The following is a 16,264-nucleotide window of genomic DNA, read 5'->3' as shown; positions in this document are numbered from 1 at the left end:
GCTCTGAGAGAGATGAGGCCTGCCTGGGAGTTCCCCAGCCTAGTGCTGCTCTGAGAGAGGTCTACCTGGGGGTTCCCCAGCCTAGTGCTGCTCTGAGAGAGAGGAGGCCTGCCTGGGAGTTCCCCAGCCTAGTGCTGCTCTGAGAGAGAGGAGGCCTGCCTGGGAGTTCCCCAGCCTAGTGCTGCTCTGAGAGAGAGGAGGCCTGCCTGGGAGTTCCCCAGCCTAGTGCTGCTCTGAGAGAGAGGATGCCTGCCTGGATCATGTCAGCACAGCGCAGACAGAATGAAAACAAGACAGAGGTTTTGGTTATTGTAAACAGCGGGAGCAAAACAAGTGATGGAACAACAGAGCAGTTAGTTCCGTGTTCTCTGGGTTCCCCGGCAGGCAGCAGTTTAAAGGCCCGTTGAAGAGTTGGTTCTCTGGGTTCCCCGGCAGGCAGCAGTTTAAAGGCCCGTTAAAGAGTTGGTTCTCTGGGTTCCCCGGCAGGCAGCAGTTTAAAGGCCCGTTAAAGAGTTGGTTCTCTGGGTTCCCCGGCAGGCAGCAGTTTAAAGGCCCGTTAAAGAGTTGGTTCTCTGGGTTCCCCGGCAGGCAGCAGTTTAAAGGCCCGTTAAAGAGTTGGTTCTCTGGGTTCCCCGGCAGGCAGCAGTTTAAAGGCCCGTTAAAGAGTTGGTTCTCTGGGTTCCCGGCAGGCAGAAGTTTAAAGGCCCGTTAAAGAGTTGGTTCTCTGGGTTCCCGGCAGGCAGCAGTTTAAAGGCCCGTTAAAGAGTTGGTTCTCTGGGTTCCCCGGCAGGCAGCAGTTTAAAGGCCCGTTAAAGAGTTGGTTCTCTGGGTTCCCCGGCAGGCAGCAGTTTAAAGGCCCGTTAAAGAGTTGGTTCTTTGGGTTCCCGGCAGGCAGCAGTTTAAAGGCCCGTTAAAGAGTTGGTTCTCTGGGTTCCCGGCAGGCAGCAGTTTAAAGGCCCGTTAAAGAGTTGGTTCTCTGGGTTCCCCGGCAGGCAGCAGTTTAAAGGCCCGTTAAAGAGTTGGTTCTCTGGGTTCCCCGGCAGGCAGCAGTTTAAAGGCCCGTTAAAGAGTTGGTTCTCTGGGTTCCCCGGCAGGCAGCAGTTTAAAGGCCCGTTAAAGAGTTGGTTCTCTGGGTTCCCCGGCAGGCAGCAGTTTAAAGGCCCGTTAAAGAGTTGGTTCTCTGGGTTCCCCGGCAGGCAGCAGTTTAAAGGCCTGTTAAAGAGTTGGTTCTCTGGGTTCCCGGCAGGCAGCAGTTTAAAGGCCCGTTAAAGAGTTGGTTCTCTGGGTTCCCCGGCAGGCAGCAGTTTAAAGGCCCGTTAAAGAGTTGGTTCTCTGGGTTCCCCGGCAGGCAGCAGTTTAAAGGCCCGTTAAAGAGTTGGTTCTCTGGGTTCCCCGGCAGGCAGCAGTTTAAAGGCCCGTTAAAGAGTTGGTTCTCTGGGTTCCCCGGCAGGCAGCAGTTTAAAGGCCCATGAAAGAGTTGGTTCTCTGGGTTCCCCGGCAGGCAGCAGTTTAAAGGCCCGTTAAAGAGTTGTTTCTCTGGGTTCCCCGGCAGACAGCAGTTTAAAGGCCCGTTAAAGAGTTGGTTCTCTGGGTTCCCCGGCAGGCAGCAGTTTAAAGGCCCGTTAAAGAGTTGTTTCTCTGGGTTCCCCGGCAGGCAGCAGTTTAAAGGCCCGTTAAAGAGTTGGTTCTCTGGGTTCCCCGGCAGGCAGCAGTTTAAAGGCCCGTTAAAGAGTTGGTTCTCTGGGTTCCCCGGCAGGCAGCAGTTTAAAGGGCCATTTATTATTATTATTATTATTATTATTTATTATTTTATCTTTATTTAACCTTTATTTATCCCGGCAAGATCAGTTAAGAACAAATTCTTATTTTCAATGACGGCCTAGGAACAGTGGGTTAACTGCCTGTTCAGGGGCAGAACGACAGATTTGTACCTTGTTCAGCTCGGGGTTTGAACTTGCAACCTTCCGGTTACTAGTCCAACGCTCTAACCACTAGGCTACCTTGCCAAGAGTTGATTCTCAGGACAGATTACTCATACACAGTACAGCATCCAAGTATTCTGTTGACTGACAGACCAGACCAGACCAGACCAGAGACGCACGTCCATAGTCAGAGATTGGCGGAGACCAAGGTTTATGGAGATTTATGAGTTCGTCGAGCTTGGATCCTAACCAAGGTCGTAGCCGAGGTCAATCCCTCTGTCACGACTGGAAGGAGATGGACTGAGCCGGAACTGTCCTGTGTTTGTCTGACCAAGTGTCTGTCCGGGTTCACACGTCTCACTGTAGGAACCAACGGCTAGCTCATCTGTTTGTCTGACCAAGTGTCTGTCCGGGTTCACACGTCTCACTGTAGGAACCAACGGCTAGCTCATCTGTTTGTCTGACCAAGTGTCTGTCATTTACTACTGTATGTCTCTCTGAAGTTGATCTGTTTTTTTTAGAGGTGTTTATTAAAGCTACAAGCTGCCAGCTCTACGTTACACAAACCCTTTACTACTGTATGTCTCTCTGAAGTTGATCTGTTTTTTTAGAGGTGTTTATTAAAGCTACAAGCTGCCAGCTCTACGTTACACAAACCCTTTACTACTGTATGTCTCTCTGAAGTTGATCTGTTTTTTTAGAGGTGTTTATTAAAGCTACAAGCTGCCAGCTCTACGTTACACAAACCCTTTACTACTGTATGTCTCTCTGAAGTTGATCTGTTTTTTTAGAGGTGTTTATTAAAGCTACAAGCTGCCAGCTCTACGTTACACAAACCCTTTACTACTGTATGTCTCTCTGAAGTTGATCTGTTTTTTTAGAGGTGTTTATTAAAGCTACAAGCTGCCAGCTCTACGTTACACAAACCCTTTACTACTGTATGTCTCTCTGAAGTTGATCTGTTTTTTTTAGAGGTGTTTATTAAAGCTACAAGCTGCCAGCTCTACGTTACACAAACCCTTTACTACTGTATGTCTCTCTGAAGTTGATCTGTTTTTTTTGAGGTGTTTAAAGCTACAAGCTGCCAGCTCTACGTTACACAAACCCTTTACTACTGTATGTCTCTCTGAAGTTGATCTGTTTTTTTAGACGTGTTTAAAGCTACAAGCTGCCAGCTCTACGTTACACAAACCCTTTACTACTGTATGTCTCTCTGAAGTTGATCTGTTTTTTTTAGAGGTGTTTATTAAAGCTACAAGCTGCCAGCTCTACGTTACACAAACCCTTTACTACTGTATGTCTCTCTGAAGTTGATCTGTTTTTTTAGAGGTGTTTATTAAAGCTACAAGCTGCCAGCTCTACGTTACACAAACCCTTCACTACTGTATGTCTCTCTGAAGTTGATCTGTTTTTTTTGAGGTGTTTAAAGCTACAAGCTGCCAGCTCTACGTTACACAAACCCTTTACTACTGTATGTCTCTCTGAAGTTGATCTGTTTTTTTAGAGGTGTTTATTAAAGCTACAAGCTGCCAGCTCTACGTTACACAAACCCTTTACTACTGTATGTCTCTCTGAAGTTGATCTGTTTTTTAGAGGTGTTTATTAAGGCTACAAGCTGCCAGCTCTACGTTACACAAACCCTTTACTACTGTATGTCTCTCTGAAGTTGATCTGTTTTTTTAGAGGTGTTTATTAAAGCTACAAGCTGCCAGCTCTACGTTACACAAACCCTTTACTACTGTATGTCTCTCTGAAGTTGATCTGTTTTTTTAGAGGTGTTTATTAAAGCTACAAGCTGCCAGCTCTACGTTACACAAACCCTTTACTACTGTATGTCTCTCTGTGCTCCTTGTAGACCCGGTCCAGTCAGTCTCAGTGCTGTTGGAGCTGCAGGATATCCTGTTAAGGACGGGTCTGAAGGATCGGAGCCGTCTGCTGCTGGGGCCTTTCTCCTGTAGCGCCGCCCTAGAGGCCAGGTGGTGTAGGCACAGCAGTTCTGAACCTGAGACTGGGACCCCTAAACTACTGCTGGACCTGAAGGGAGGCCTACTGCAGGTGAGAGGGAACACCCACAATCCTCTGGTTGGAGGCTCCCTGATTTCCTCCTCATTCCTTCCTGATTCCGGGAATTCTTCCAACCAGGTTTTCTGGGAAACTAACAGAATTTAGAGAAATGTATCAGTTTATTTACAACCCTGTGTGCCATTCCCACCCTAATTCAGTAACACAGAGTTAGTCCACCTTTCACCCTAATGACCTCTACTGGTTATTCATCACCCTAATGACCTCACCCTAATGACCTCTACTGGTTATTCATCACCCTAATGACCTCACCCTAATGACCTCACCCTAATGACCTCTACTGGTTATTCATCACCCTAATGACCTCTACTGGTTATTCATCACCCTAATGACCTCACCCTAATGACCTCACCCTAATGACCTCACCCTAATGACCTCTACTGGTTATTCATCACCCTAATGACCTCTACTGGTTATTCATCACCCTAATGACCTCACCCTAATGACCTCACCCCAATGACCTCACCCCAATGACCTCTACTAATGACCTCACTCTAATGATCTCACTCTAATGACCTCACCCTAATGACCTCTACTGGTTATTCATCACCCTAATGACCTCACCCTAATGACCTCTACTGGTTATTCATCACCCTAATGACCTCTACTGGTTATTCATCACCCTAATGACCTCACCCTAATGACCTCTACTGGTTATTCATCACCCTAATGACCTCACCCTAATGACCTCTACTGGTTATTCATCACCCTAATGACCTCTACTGGTTATTCATCACCCTAATGACCTCTACTGGTTATTCATCACCCTAATGACCTCACCCTAATGACCTCTACTAATGACCTCACCCTAATGACCTCTCCTGGTTATTCATCACCCTAATGACCTCACCCTAATGATCTCACCCTAATGACCTCACCCTAATGACCTCACCCTAATGACCTCTACTAATGACCTCACCCTAATGACCTCTACTGGTTATTCATCACCCTAATGACCTCACCCTAATGACCTCTACTGGTTATTCATCACCCTAATGACCTCTACTGGTTATTCATCACCCTAATGACCTCACCCTAATGACCTCACCCTAATGACCTCTACTGGTTATTCATCACCCTAATGACCTCTACTGGTTATTCATCACCCTAATGACCTCACCCTAATGACCTCACCCCAATGACCTCACCCCAATGACCTCTACTAATGACCTCACTCTAATGATCTCACTCTAATGACCTCACCCTAATGACCTCTACTGGTTATTCATCACCCTAATGACCTCACCCTAATGACCTCTACTGGTTATTCATCACCCTAATGACCTCTACTGGTTATTCATCACCCTAATGACCTCACCCTAATGACCTCTACTGGTTATTCATCACCCTAATGACCTCACCCTAATGACCTCTACTGGTTATTCATCACCCTAATGACCTCTACTGGTTATTCATCACCCTAATGACCTCTACTGGTTATTCATCACCCTAATGACCTCACCCTAATGACCTCTCCTGGTTATTCATCACCCTAATGACCTCACCCTAATGATCTCACCCTAATGACCTCACCCTAATGACCTCACCCTAATGACCTCTACTAATGACCTCACCCTAATGACCTCACCCTAATGACCTCTACTGGTTATTCATCACCCTAATGACCTCACCCTAATGACCTCTACTGGTCATTCATCACCCTAATGACCTCACCCTAATGACCTCTACTGTCATTCATCACCCTAATGACCTCTACTAATGACCTCACCCTAATGACCTCACCCTAATGACCTCTCCTGGTTATTCATCACTCTAATGACCTCTACTAATGACCTCTACTGGTTATTCATCACCCTAATGACCTCACCCTAATGACCTCACCCTAGTGACCTCACCCTAATGACCTCTACTGGTTATTCATCACTCTAATGACCTCTACTGGTTATTCATCACCCTAATGACCTCACCCTAATGACATCACCCTAATGACCTCACCCTAATGACCTCACCCTAATGACCTCTACTGGTTATGCATCACCCTAATGACCTCTACTAATGACCTCTACTGGTTATTCATCACTCTAATGACCTCTACTAATGACCTCTACTGGTTATTCATCACTCTAATGACCTCACCCTAATGACCTCTACTGGTTATTCATCACCCTAATGACCTCTACTAATGACCTCTACTGGTTATTCATCACTCTAATGACCTCTACTAATGACCTCTACTGGTTATTCATCACCCTAATGACCTCACCCTAATGACCTCACCCTAGTGACCTCACCCTAATGACCTCTACTGGTTATTCATCACTCTAATGACCTCACCCTAATGACCTCACCCTAATGACCTCTACTAATGACCTCTACTGGTTATTCATCACCCTAATAACCTCACCCTAATGACCTCTACTGGTTATTCATCACCCTAATAACCTCACCCTAATGACCTCTACTGGTTATTCATCACTCTAATGACCTCTACTAATGACCTCTACTGGTTATTTATCACTTTCATGACTGTTAGGGATCGACTGGTACGTCTACTGTTAGGGTACAGACTGGTACTTCTACTGTTAGGGATCGACTGGTACTTCTACTGTTAGGGTACAGACTGGTACTTCTACTGTTAGGGATCGACTGGTACGTCTACTGTTAGGGTACAGACTGGTACTTCTACTGTTAGGGATCGACTGGTACTTCTACTGTTAGGGTACAGACTGGTACTTCTACTGTTAGGGATCGACTGGTACTTCTACTGTTAGGATCGACTGGTACTTCTACTGTTAGGGTACAGACTGGTACTTCTACTGTTAAGGATCGACTGGTACTTCTACTGTTAGGGATCGACTGGTACTTCTACTGTTAGGGATCGACTGGTACTTCTACTGTTAGGATCGACTGGTACGTCTACTGTTAGGGATCGACTGGTACTTCTACTGTTAGGGATCGACTGGTACTTCTACTGTTAGGGATCGACTGGTACTTCTACTGTTAGGGATCGACTGGTACTTCTACTGTTAGGGATCGACTGGTACTTCTACTGTTAGGGATCGACTGGTACTTCTACTGTTAGGGATCGACTGGTACTTCTACTGTTAGGGATTGACTGGTACTTCTACTGTTAGGGTACAGACTGGTACTTCTACTGTTAGGGATCGACTGTTACTTCTACTGATAGGGATCGACTGGTACTTCTACTGTTAGGGATCGACTGGTACTTCTACTGTTAGGGTGAAGACTGGTACTTCTACTGATAGGGTACAGACTGGTACTTCTACTGTTAGGGTGAAGACTGGTACTTCTACTGTTAGGGATCGACTGGTACTTCTACTGTTAGGGATCGACTGGTACTTCTACTGTTAGGGATCGACTGGTACTTCTACTGTTAGGGATCGACTGGTACTTCTACTGTTAGGGATCGACTGGTACTTCTACTGTTGGGGTGAAGACTGGTACTTCTACTGTTAGGGTACAGACTGGTATTTCTACTGTTAGGGATCGACTGGTACTTCTACTGTTAGGGTACAGACAGGTACTTCTACTGTTAGGGTACAGACTGGTACTTCTACTGTTAGGGTGAAGACTGGTACTTCTACTATTAGGGTGAAGACTGGTACTTCTACTGTTAGGGATCGACTGGTACTTCTACTGTTAGGGATCGACTGGTACTTCTACTGTTAGGGATCGACTGGTACTTCTACTGTTAGGGATCGACTGGTACTTCTACTGTTAGGGTGAAGACTGGTACTTCTACTGTTAGGGTGAAGACTGGTACTTCTACTGTTAGGGATCGACTGGTACTTCTATTGTTAGGGATCGACTGTTACTTCTACTGTTAGGGTACAGACTGGTACTTCTACTGTTAGGGTGAAGACTGGTACTTCTACTGTTAGGGTGAAGACTGGTACTTCTACTGTTAGGGTACAGACTGGTACTTCTACTGTTAGGGTACAGACTGGTACTTCTACTGTTAGGGTGAAGACTGGTACTTCTACTGTTAGGGATCGACTGGTACTTCTACTGTTAGGGTACAGACTGGTACTTCTACTGTTAGGATGAAGACTGGTACTTCTACTGTTAGGGATCGACTGGTACTTCTACTGTTAGGGTGAAGACTGGTACTTCTACTGTTAGGGTGAAGACTGGTACTTCTACTGTTAGTGTGAAGACTGGTACTTCTACTGTTAGGGATCGACTGGTACTTCTACTGTTAGGGTACAGACTGGTACTTCTACTGTTAGGGATCGACTGGTACTTCTACTGTTAGGGATCGACTGGTACTTCTACTGTTAGGGTACAGACTGGTACTTCTACTGTTACGGTACAGACTGGTACTTCTACTGTTAGGGTACAGACTGGTACTTCTACTGTTAGGGTACAGACTGGTACTTCTACTGTTAGGGTACAGACTGGTACTTCTACTGTTAGGGTGAAGACTGGTACTTCTACTGTTAGGGTGAAGACTGGTACTTCTACTGTTAGGGATCGACTGGTACTTCTACTGTTAGGGTGAAGACTGGTACTTCTACTGTTAGGGATCGACTGGTACTTCTACTGTTAGGGTGAAGACTGGTACTTCTACTGTTAGGGATCGACTGGTACTTCTACTGTTAGGGTACAGACTGGTACTTCTACTGTTAGGGATCGACTGGTACTTCTACTGTTAGGGATCGACTGGTACATCTACTGTTAGGATCGACTGGTACTTCTACTGTTAGGGATCGACTGGTACTTCTCTGTTAGGGTACAGACTGGTACTTCTACTGTTAGTGTACTGCTGTAAGTTTTCCACATTACAACAGGGGGAAACTTCCTGACGTTTTGTCTAATGCACTTATTGCGAGCCATTAACAGAAAGGTCAGTCACAACTCAACACCTAATACATAATCATACACTTCCTTCTGCAAATACAGAGTGTTTGTGGTGTTTTAATGAAGTCTTGTACAAAAACCACCCAAATTCCTTCCGTTCCAGCTCCAAACTTGAGAAATACCCACATGTTCCTGTTTTTACGTTTAGTCACCCTCCTCCACAGCAGAGTAGAGCCCAGTCTGGTTCTGTGTCTCAACTATTTTTTTGACTCAGAGATTCCTGCCTTCCTGTCCAAACCCCATTCCCAACACAACCCCCCGCCCCATCCTTAACCCCCAATCTCAACCCCAATCCCCAGCCCATCCCCAACCCCTTCCCGAACTCGACCCTCTCCTTAACCCCCAACCCAATCCCCAACCCCATCCTTAACCCCCAACCCCTTCTTTAACCCCATCCTTAACCCCCAGCCCCAACCCCATCCTTAACCCTTAGCCCCAACCCCATCCTTAAACCCCAAACCCATCCTTAACCCCCAACCCCATCCGTAACCCCATCCTTAACCCCCAACCCCTTCTTTAACCCCATCCTTAACCCCATCCTTAACCCCCAACCCAACCCTCTCCTTAACCCCCAACCCAATCCCCAACCCCATCCTTAACCCCAACCCCTTCTTTAACCCCATCCTTAACCCCATCCTTAACCCCCAACCCCATCCCCTCTCCTTAACCCCCAACCCAATCCCCAACCCCATCCTTAACCCCCAACCCCTTCTTTAACCCCATCCTTAACCCCATTCTTAACCCCCAACCCCATCCTTAACCCCCAACCCCATCCTTAACCCCCAAACCCATCCTTAACCCCAACCCCATCCTTAACCCCCAAACCCATCCTTAACCCATTCTTAACCCCTAGCACCTAGCCCCAACCCCATCCTTAACCCCTAACCTCATCCTTAACCCCCAACCCCATCCTTAACCCCCAACCCCATCCTTAACCCCAATCTCATCCTTAATCCCCAACCCCATCCTTAACCCCCAACCCCATCCTTAACCCCCAACCATCCTTAACCCCCAACCCCATCCTTAACCCCATCCTTAACCCCCAACCCCATCCTTAACCCCCAACCCCATCCTTATTCCCCAACCCCATCCTTAACCCCCAACCCCATCCTTAACCCCCAACCCCATCCTTAACCCCCAACCCCATCCTTAACCCCCAATCCCATCCTTAACCCTCAACCCCATCCCCAACCCCATCCTTAACCCCAACCCCATCCTTATTCCCCAACCCCGTCCTTAACCCCCAACCCCATCCTTAACCCCATCCCCATAATTAACTCCCAAACCCATCCTTAACCCCCAACCCCTTCCTTAACTCCACCTTAACCCCCAACCCCATCCTTAACCCCAACCCCATCCTTAACCCCCAACCCCATCCTTAAACCCCAACCCCATCCTTAACCCCCAACCCCATCCTTAACCCCCAACCCCATCCTTATTCCCCAACCCCATCCTTAACCCCCAAACCCATCCGTAACCCCCAACCCCATCCTTAACCCCCAACCCCATCCTTAACCCCATCCTTAACCCCCAAACCCATCCTTAACCCCATCCTTAACCCCCAAACCCATCCTTAACCCCCAAACCCATCCTTAACCCCATCCTTAACCCCCAAACCCATCCTTAACCCCCAAACCCATCCTTAACCCCCCAAACCCATCCGTAACCCCCAACCCCATCCTTAACCCCCAACCCCATCCCTTAACCCCATCCTTAACCCCAAACCCATCCTTAACCCCCAACCCCATCCTTAACCCCATCCTTAACCCCCAAACCCATCCTTAACCCCATCCTTAACCCCCAACCCCATCCTTAACCCCATCCTTAACCCCCAAACCCATCCGTAACCCCCAACCCCATCCTTAACCCCCAACCCCATCCTTAACCCCATCCTTAACCCCCAACCCCATCCTTAACCCCATCCTTAACCCCCAAACCCATCCTTAACCCCCAACCCCATCCTTAACCCCCAACCCCATCCTTAACCCCATCCTTAACCCCCAACCCCATCCTTAACCCCATCCTTAACCCCCAAACCCATCCTTAACCCCCAACCCCATCCTTAACCCCATCCTTAACCCCCAAACCCATCCGTAACCCCCAACCCCATCCTTAACCCCCAACCCCATCCTTAACCCCATCCTTAACCCCCAAACCCATCCGTAACCCCCAACCCCATCCTTAACCCCCAACCCCATCCTTAACCCCCAACCCCATCCTTAACCCCATCCTTAACCCCCAAACCCATCCTTAACCCCAAACCCATCCTTAACCCCATCCGTAACCCCCAACCCCATCCTTAACCCCCAACCCCATCCTTAACCCCATCCTTAACCCCCAACCCCATCCTTAACCCCATCCTTAACCCCAAACCCATCCTTAACCCCATCCTTAACCCCAACCCCATCCTTAACCCCCAACCCCATCCTTAACCCCCAACCCCATCCTTAACCCCCAACCCCATCCTTAACCCCATCCTTAACCCCCAACCCCATCCTTAACCCCATCCTTAACCCCCAAACCCACCACATGTTCCTGTTTTTACGTTTGTCACTCCTCCTTAACCCCATCCTTAACCCCCAACCCCATCCTTAACCCCCAACCCCATCCTTAACCCCATCCTTAACCCCCAACCCCATCCTTAACCCCATCCTTAACCCCCAAACCCATCCTTAACCCCATCCTTAACCCCCAACCCCATCCTTAACCCCCAACCCCATCCTTAACCCCCAACCCCATCCTTAACCCCCAACCCCATCCTTAACCCCATCCTTAACCCCCAACCCCATCCTTAACCCCATCCTTAACCCCCAAACCCATCCTTAACCCCATCCTTAACCCCAACCCCATCCTTAACCCCCAACCCCATCCTTAACCCCCAACCCCATCCTTAACCCCCAACCCCATCCTTAACCCCCAACCCCATCCTTAACCCCCAACCCCATCCTTAACCCCCAACCCCATCCTTAACCCCATCCTTAACCCCCAAACCCATCCTTAACCCCATCCTTAACCCCCAACCCCATCCTTAACCCCATCCTTAACCCCCAAACCCATCCTTAACCCCCAACCCCATCCTTAACCCCCAACCCCATCCTTAACCCCATCCTTAACCCCCAACCCCATCCTTAACCCCATCCTTAACCCCCAAACCCATCCTTAACCCCCAACCCCATCCTTAACCCCACCCATCCTTAACCCCAAACCCATCCGTAACCCCCAACCCCATCCTTAACCCCCAACCCCATCCTTAACCCCATCCTTAACCCCCAAACCCATCCGTAACCCCCAACCCCATCCTTAACCCCCAACCCCATCCTTAACCCCATCCTTAACCCCCAACCCCATCCTTAACCCCATCCTTAACCCCAAACCCATCCTTAACCCCCAAACCCATCCTTAACCCCATCCGTAACCCCCAACCCCATCCTTAACCCCATCCTTAACCCCCAACCCCATCCTTAACCCCATCCTTAACCCCCAAACCCATCCTTAACCCCATCCTTAACCCCCAACCCCATCCTTAACCCCCAACCCCATCCTTAACCCCCAACCCCATCCTTAACCCCCAACCCCATCCTTAACCCCATCCTTAACCCCCAAACCCATCCTTAACCCCATCCTTAACTTAACCCCCAACCCCATCCTTAACCCCCAACCCCATCCTTAACCCCCAACCCCATCCTTAACCCCCAACCCCATCCTTAACCCCATCCTTAACCCCCAACCCCATCCTTAACCCCATCCTTAACCCCCAAACCCATCCTTAACCCCATCCTTAACCCCCAACCCCATCCTTAACCCCCAACCCCATCCTTAACCCCCAACCCCATCCTTAACCCCCAACCCCATCCTTAACCCCCAACCCCATCCTTAACCCCCAACCCCATCCTTAACCCCATCCTTAACCCCCAAACCCATCCTTAACCCCATCCTTAACCCCCAACCCCATCCTTAACCCCATCCTTAACCCCCAAACCCATCCTTAACCCCCAACCCCATCCTTAACCCCCAACCCCATCCTTAACCCCATCCTTAACCCCCAACCCCATCCTTAACCCCATCCTTAACCCCCAAACCCATCCTTAACCCCCAACCCCATCCTTAACCCCATCCTTAACCCCAAACCCATCCGTAACCCCCAACCCCATCCTTAACCCCCAACCCCATCCTTAACCCCATCCTTAACCCCCAAACCCATCCGTAACCCCCAACCCCATCCTTAACCCCCAACCCCATCCTTAACCCCATCCTTAACCCCCAACCCCATCCTTAACCCCATCCTTAACCCCCAAACCCATCCTTAACCCCCAAACCCATCCTTAACCCCATCCGTAACCCCCAACCCCATCCTTAACCCCAACCCCATCCTTAACCCCATCCTTAACCCCCAACCCCATCCTTAACCCCATCCTTAACCCCCAAACCCATCCTTAACCCCATCCTTAACCCCCAACCCCATCCTTAACCCCCAACCCCATCCTTAACCCCCAACCCCATCCTTAACCCCCAACCCCATCCTTAACCCCATCCTTAACCCCCAACCCCATCCTTAACCCCATCCTTAACCCCCAAACCCATCCTTAACCCCATCCTTAACCCCCAACCCCATCCTTAACCCCCAACCCCATCCTTAACCCCCAACCCCATCCTTAACCCCCAACCCCATCCTTAACCCCATCCTTAACCCCCAACCCCATCCTTAACCCCATCCTTAACCCCCAAACCCATCCTTAACCCCATCCTTAACCCCCAACCCCATCCTTAACCCCCAACCCCATCCTTAACCCCCAACCCCATCCTTAACCCCCAACCCCATCCTTAACCCCCAACCCCATCCTTAACCCCATCCTTAACCCCCAAACCCATCCTTAACCCCATCCTTAACCCCCAAACCCATCCTTAACCCCATCCTTAACCCCCAAACCCATCCTTAACCCCCAAACCCATCCTTAACCCCATCCTTAACCCCCAACCCCATCCTTAACCCCATCCTTAACCCCCAAACCCATCCTTAACCCCCAACCCCATCCTTAACCCCATCCTTAACCCCCAACCCCATCCTTAACCCCATCCTTAACCCCATCCTTAACCCCATCCTTAACCCCCAACCCCATCCTTAACCCCATCCTTAACCCCCAAACCCATCCTTAACCCCATCCTTAACCCCCAAACCCATCCTTAACCCCCAACCCCATCCTTAACCCCCAAACCCATCCTTAACCCCATCCTTAACCCCATCCTTAACCCCCAACCCCATCCTTAACCCCATCCTTAACCCCATCCTTAACCCCCAACCCCATCCTTAACCCCATCCTTAACCCCCAACCCCATCCTTAACCCCATCCTTAACCCCATCCTTAACCCCATCCTTAATTCCCAACCCCATCCTTAACCCCATCCTTAACCCCATCCTTAAACCCATCCTTAACCCCATCCTTAACCCCATCCTTAAACCCATCCTTAACCCCATCCTTAACCCCATCCTTAACCCCATCCTTAAACCCATCCTTAACCCCATCCTTAACCCCATCCTTAAACCCATCCTTAAACCCATCCTTAACCCCATCCTTAACCCCATCCTACCCTCTATAGTAGTACCCTGTCATGTAATATTCTCCTTGTGTGTGTTTAGGTGTTCTGGGGCCAGGAGCATGTAAACTGTCTGCGGCTGGTGTATGAACACCTGCAGGCCTACCTCCAGAGGAACCAGGGATCTGGGTCTGGGACTGGGTCTGGGGCTGGGGCTGGGGCTGGGACTGGGTCTGGGACTGGGACTGGGGCTGAAGAGGAAAAGCCCCCCTTTGCCACCCAGTCACCCCCATCCCCTGAATCCCCCTCCCCCAGGACAGAACACAGCTCTGATGACCTCCGCACTGGGCTGTTCCAGTACATACAGAACTCAGGTACCCATCATACCTCACTACTACCTATCCACCTGTTACTCAGGTAATAACACACTGTTACTATCTATTAGATACAGGACTTGGGTAATAACACACTGTTACTATCTATTAGATACAGGACTTAGGTAATAACACACTGTTACTATCTATTAGATACAGATAATAACACACTGTTACTATCTATTAGATACAGGACTCAGGTAATAACACACTGTTACTATCTATTAGATACAGGTAATAACACACTGTTACTATCTATTAGATACAGGACTCAGGTAATAACACACTGTTACTATCTATTAGATACAGGTAATAACACACTGTTACTATCTATTAGATACAGGACTCAGGTAATAACACACTGTTACTATCTATTAGATACAGGACTCAGGTAATAACACACTGTTACTATCTATTAGATACAGGTAATAACACACTGTTACTATCTATTAGATACAGGACTCAGGTAATAACACACTGTTACTATCTATTAGATACAGGACTCAGGTAATAACACACTGTTACTATCTATTAGATACAGGACTCAGGTAATAACACACTGTTACTATCTATTAGATACAGGACTCAGGTAATAACACACTGTTACTATCTATTAGATACAGGTAATAACACACTGTTACTATCTATTAGATACAGGACTCAGGTAATAAACACTGTTACTATCTATTAGATACAAGTAATAACACACTGTTACTATCTATTAGATACAGGTAATAACACACTGTTACTATCTATTAGATACAGGTAATAACACACTGTTACTATCTATTAGATACAGGACTCAGGTAATAACACACTGTTACTATCTATTAGATACAGGTAATAACACACTGTTACTATCTATTAGATACAGGACTCAGGTAATAACACACTGTTACTATCTATTAGATACAGGACTCAGGTAATAACACACTGTTACTATCTATTAGATACAGGTAATAACACACTGTTACTATCTATTAGATACAGGACTCAGGTAATAACACACTGTTACTATCTATTAGATACAGGTAATAACACACTGTTACTATCTATTAGATACAGGACTCAGGTAATAACACACTGTTACTATCTATTAGATACAGGACTCAGGTAATAACACACTGTTACTATCTATTAGATACAGGACTCAGGTAATAACACACTGTTACTATCTATTAGATACAGGTAATAACACACTGTTACTATCTATTAGATACAGGTAATAACACACTGTTACTATCTATTAGATACAGGACTCAGGTAATAACACACTGTTACTATCTATTAGATACAGGACTCAGGTAATAACACACTGTTACTATCTATTAGATACAGGACTCAGGTAATAACACACTGTTACTATCTATTAGATACAGGACTCAGGTAATAACACACTGTTACTATCTATTAGATACAGGACTCAGGTAATAACACACTGTTACTATCTATTAGATACAGGACTCAGGTAATAACAGAATATTATTTTATATTTATAATTATATAAGGTGG

General features: G+C 47.7%; 1 protein-coding gene across 1 annotated transcript in view; it reads left to right on the top strand.

Annotated features, from left to right (window-relative positions):
* LOC124017623 (vacuolar protein sorting-associated protein 13B-like) overlaps positions 1–16,264 on the top strand; it is a 193,998-nt gene that overhangs the window by 25,332 nt on the left and 152,402 nt on the right. The window contains 2 exon segments of the mRNA XM_046332876.1: positions 3,778–3,977; positions 14,482–14,752. Coding sequence (XP_046188832.1) covers positions 3,778–3,977; positions 14,482–14,752 — 471 coding nt within the window.

Source organism: Oncorhynchus gorbuscha, unplaced genomic scaffold (assembly GCF_021184085.1).
Source record: "Oncorhynchus gorbuscha isolate QuinsamMale2020 ecotype Even-year unplaced genomic scaffold, OgorEven_v1.0 Un_scaffold_295, whole genome shotgun sequence".
Taxonomy (NCBI): Eukaryota; Metazoa; Chordata; class Actinopteri; order Salmoniformes; family Salmonidae; genus Oncorhynchus; species Oncorhynchus gorbuscha.
Note: the sequence above shows the minus strand (reverse complement) of the source record. Positions and strands in the feature narration are given on the sequence as shown.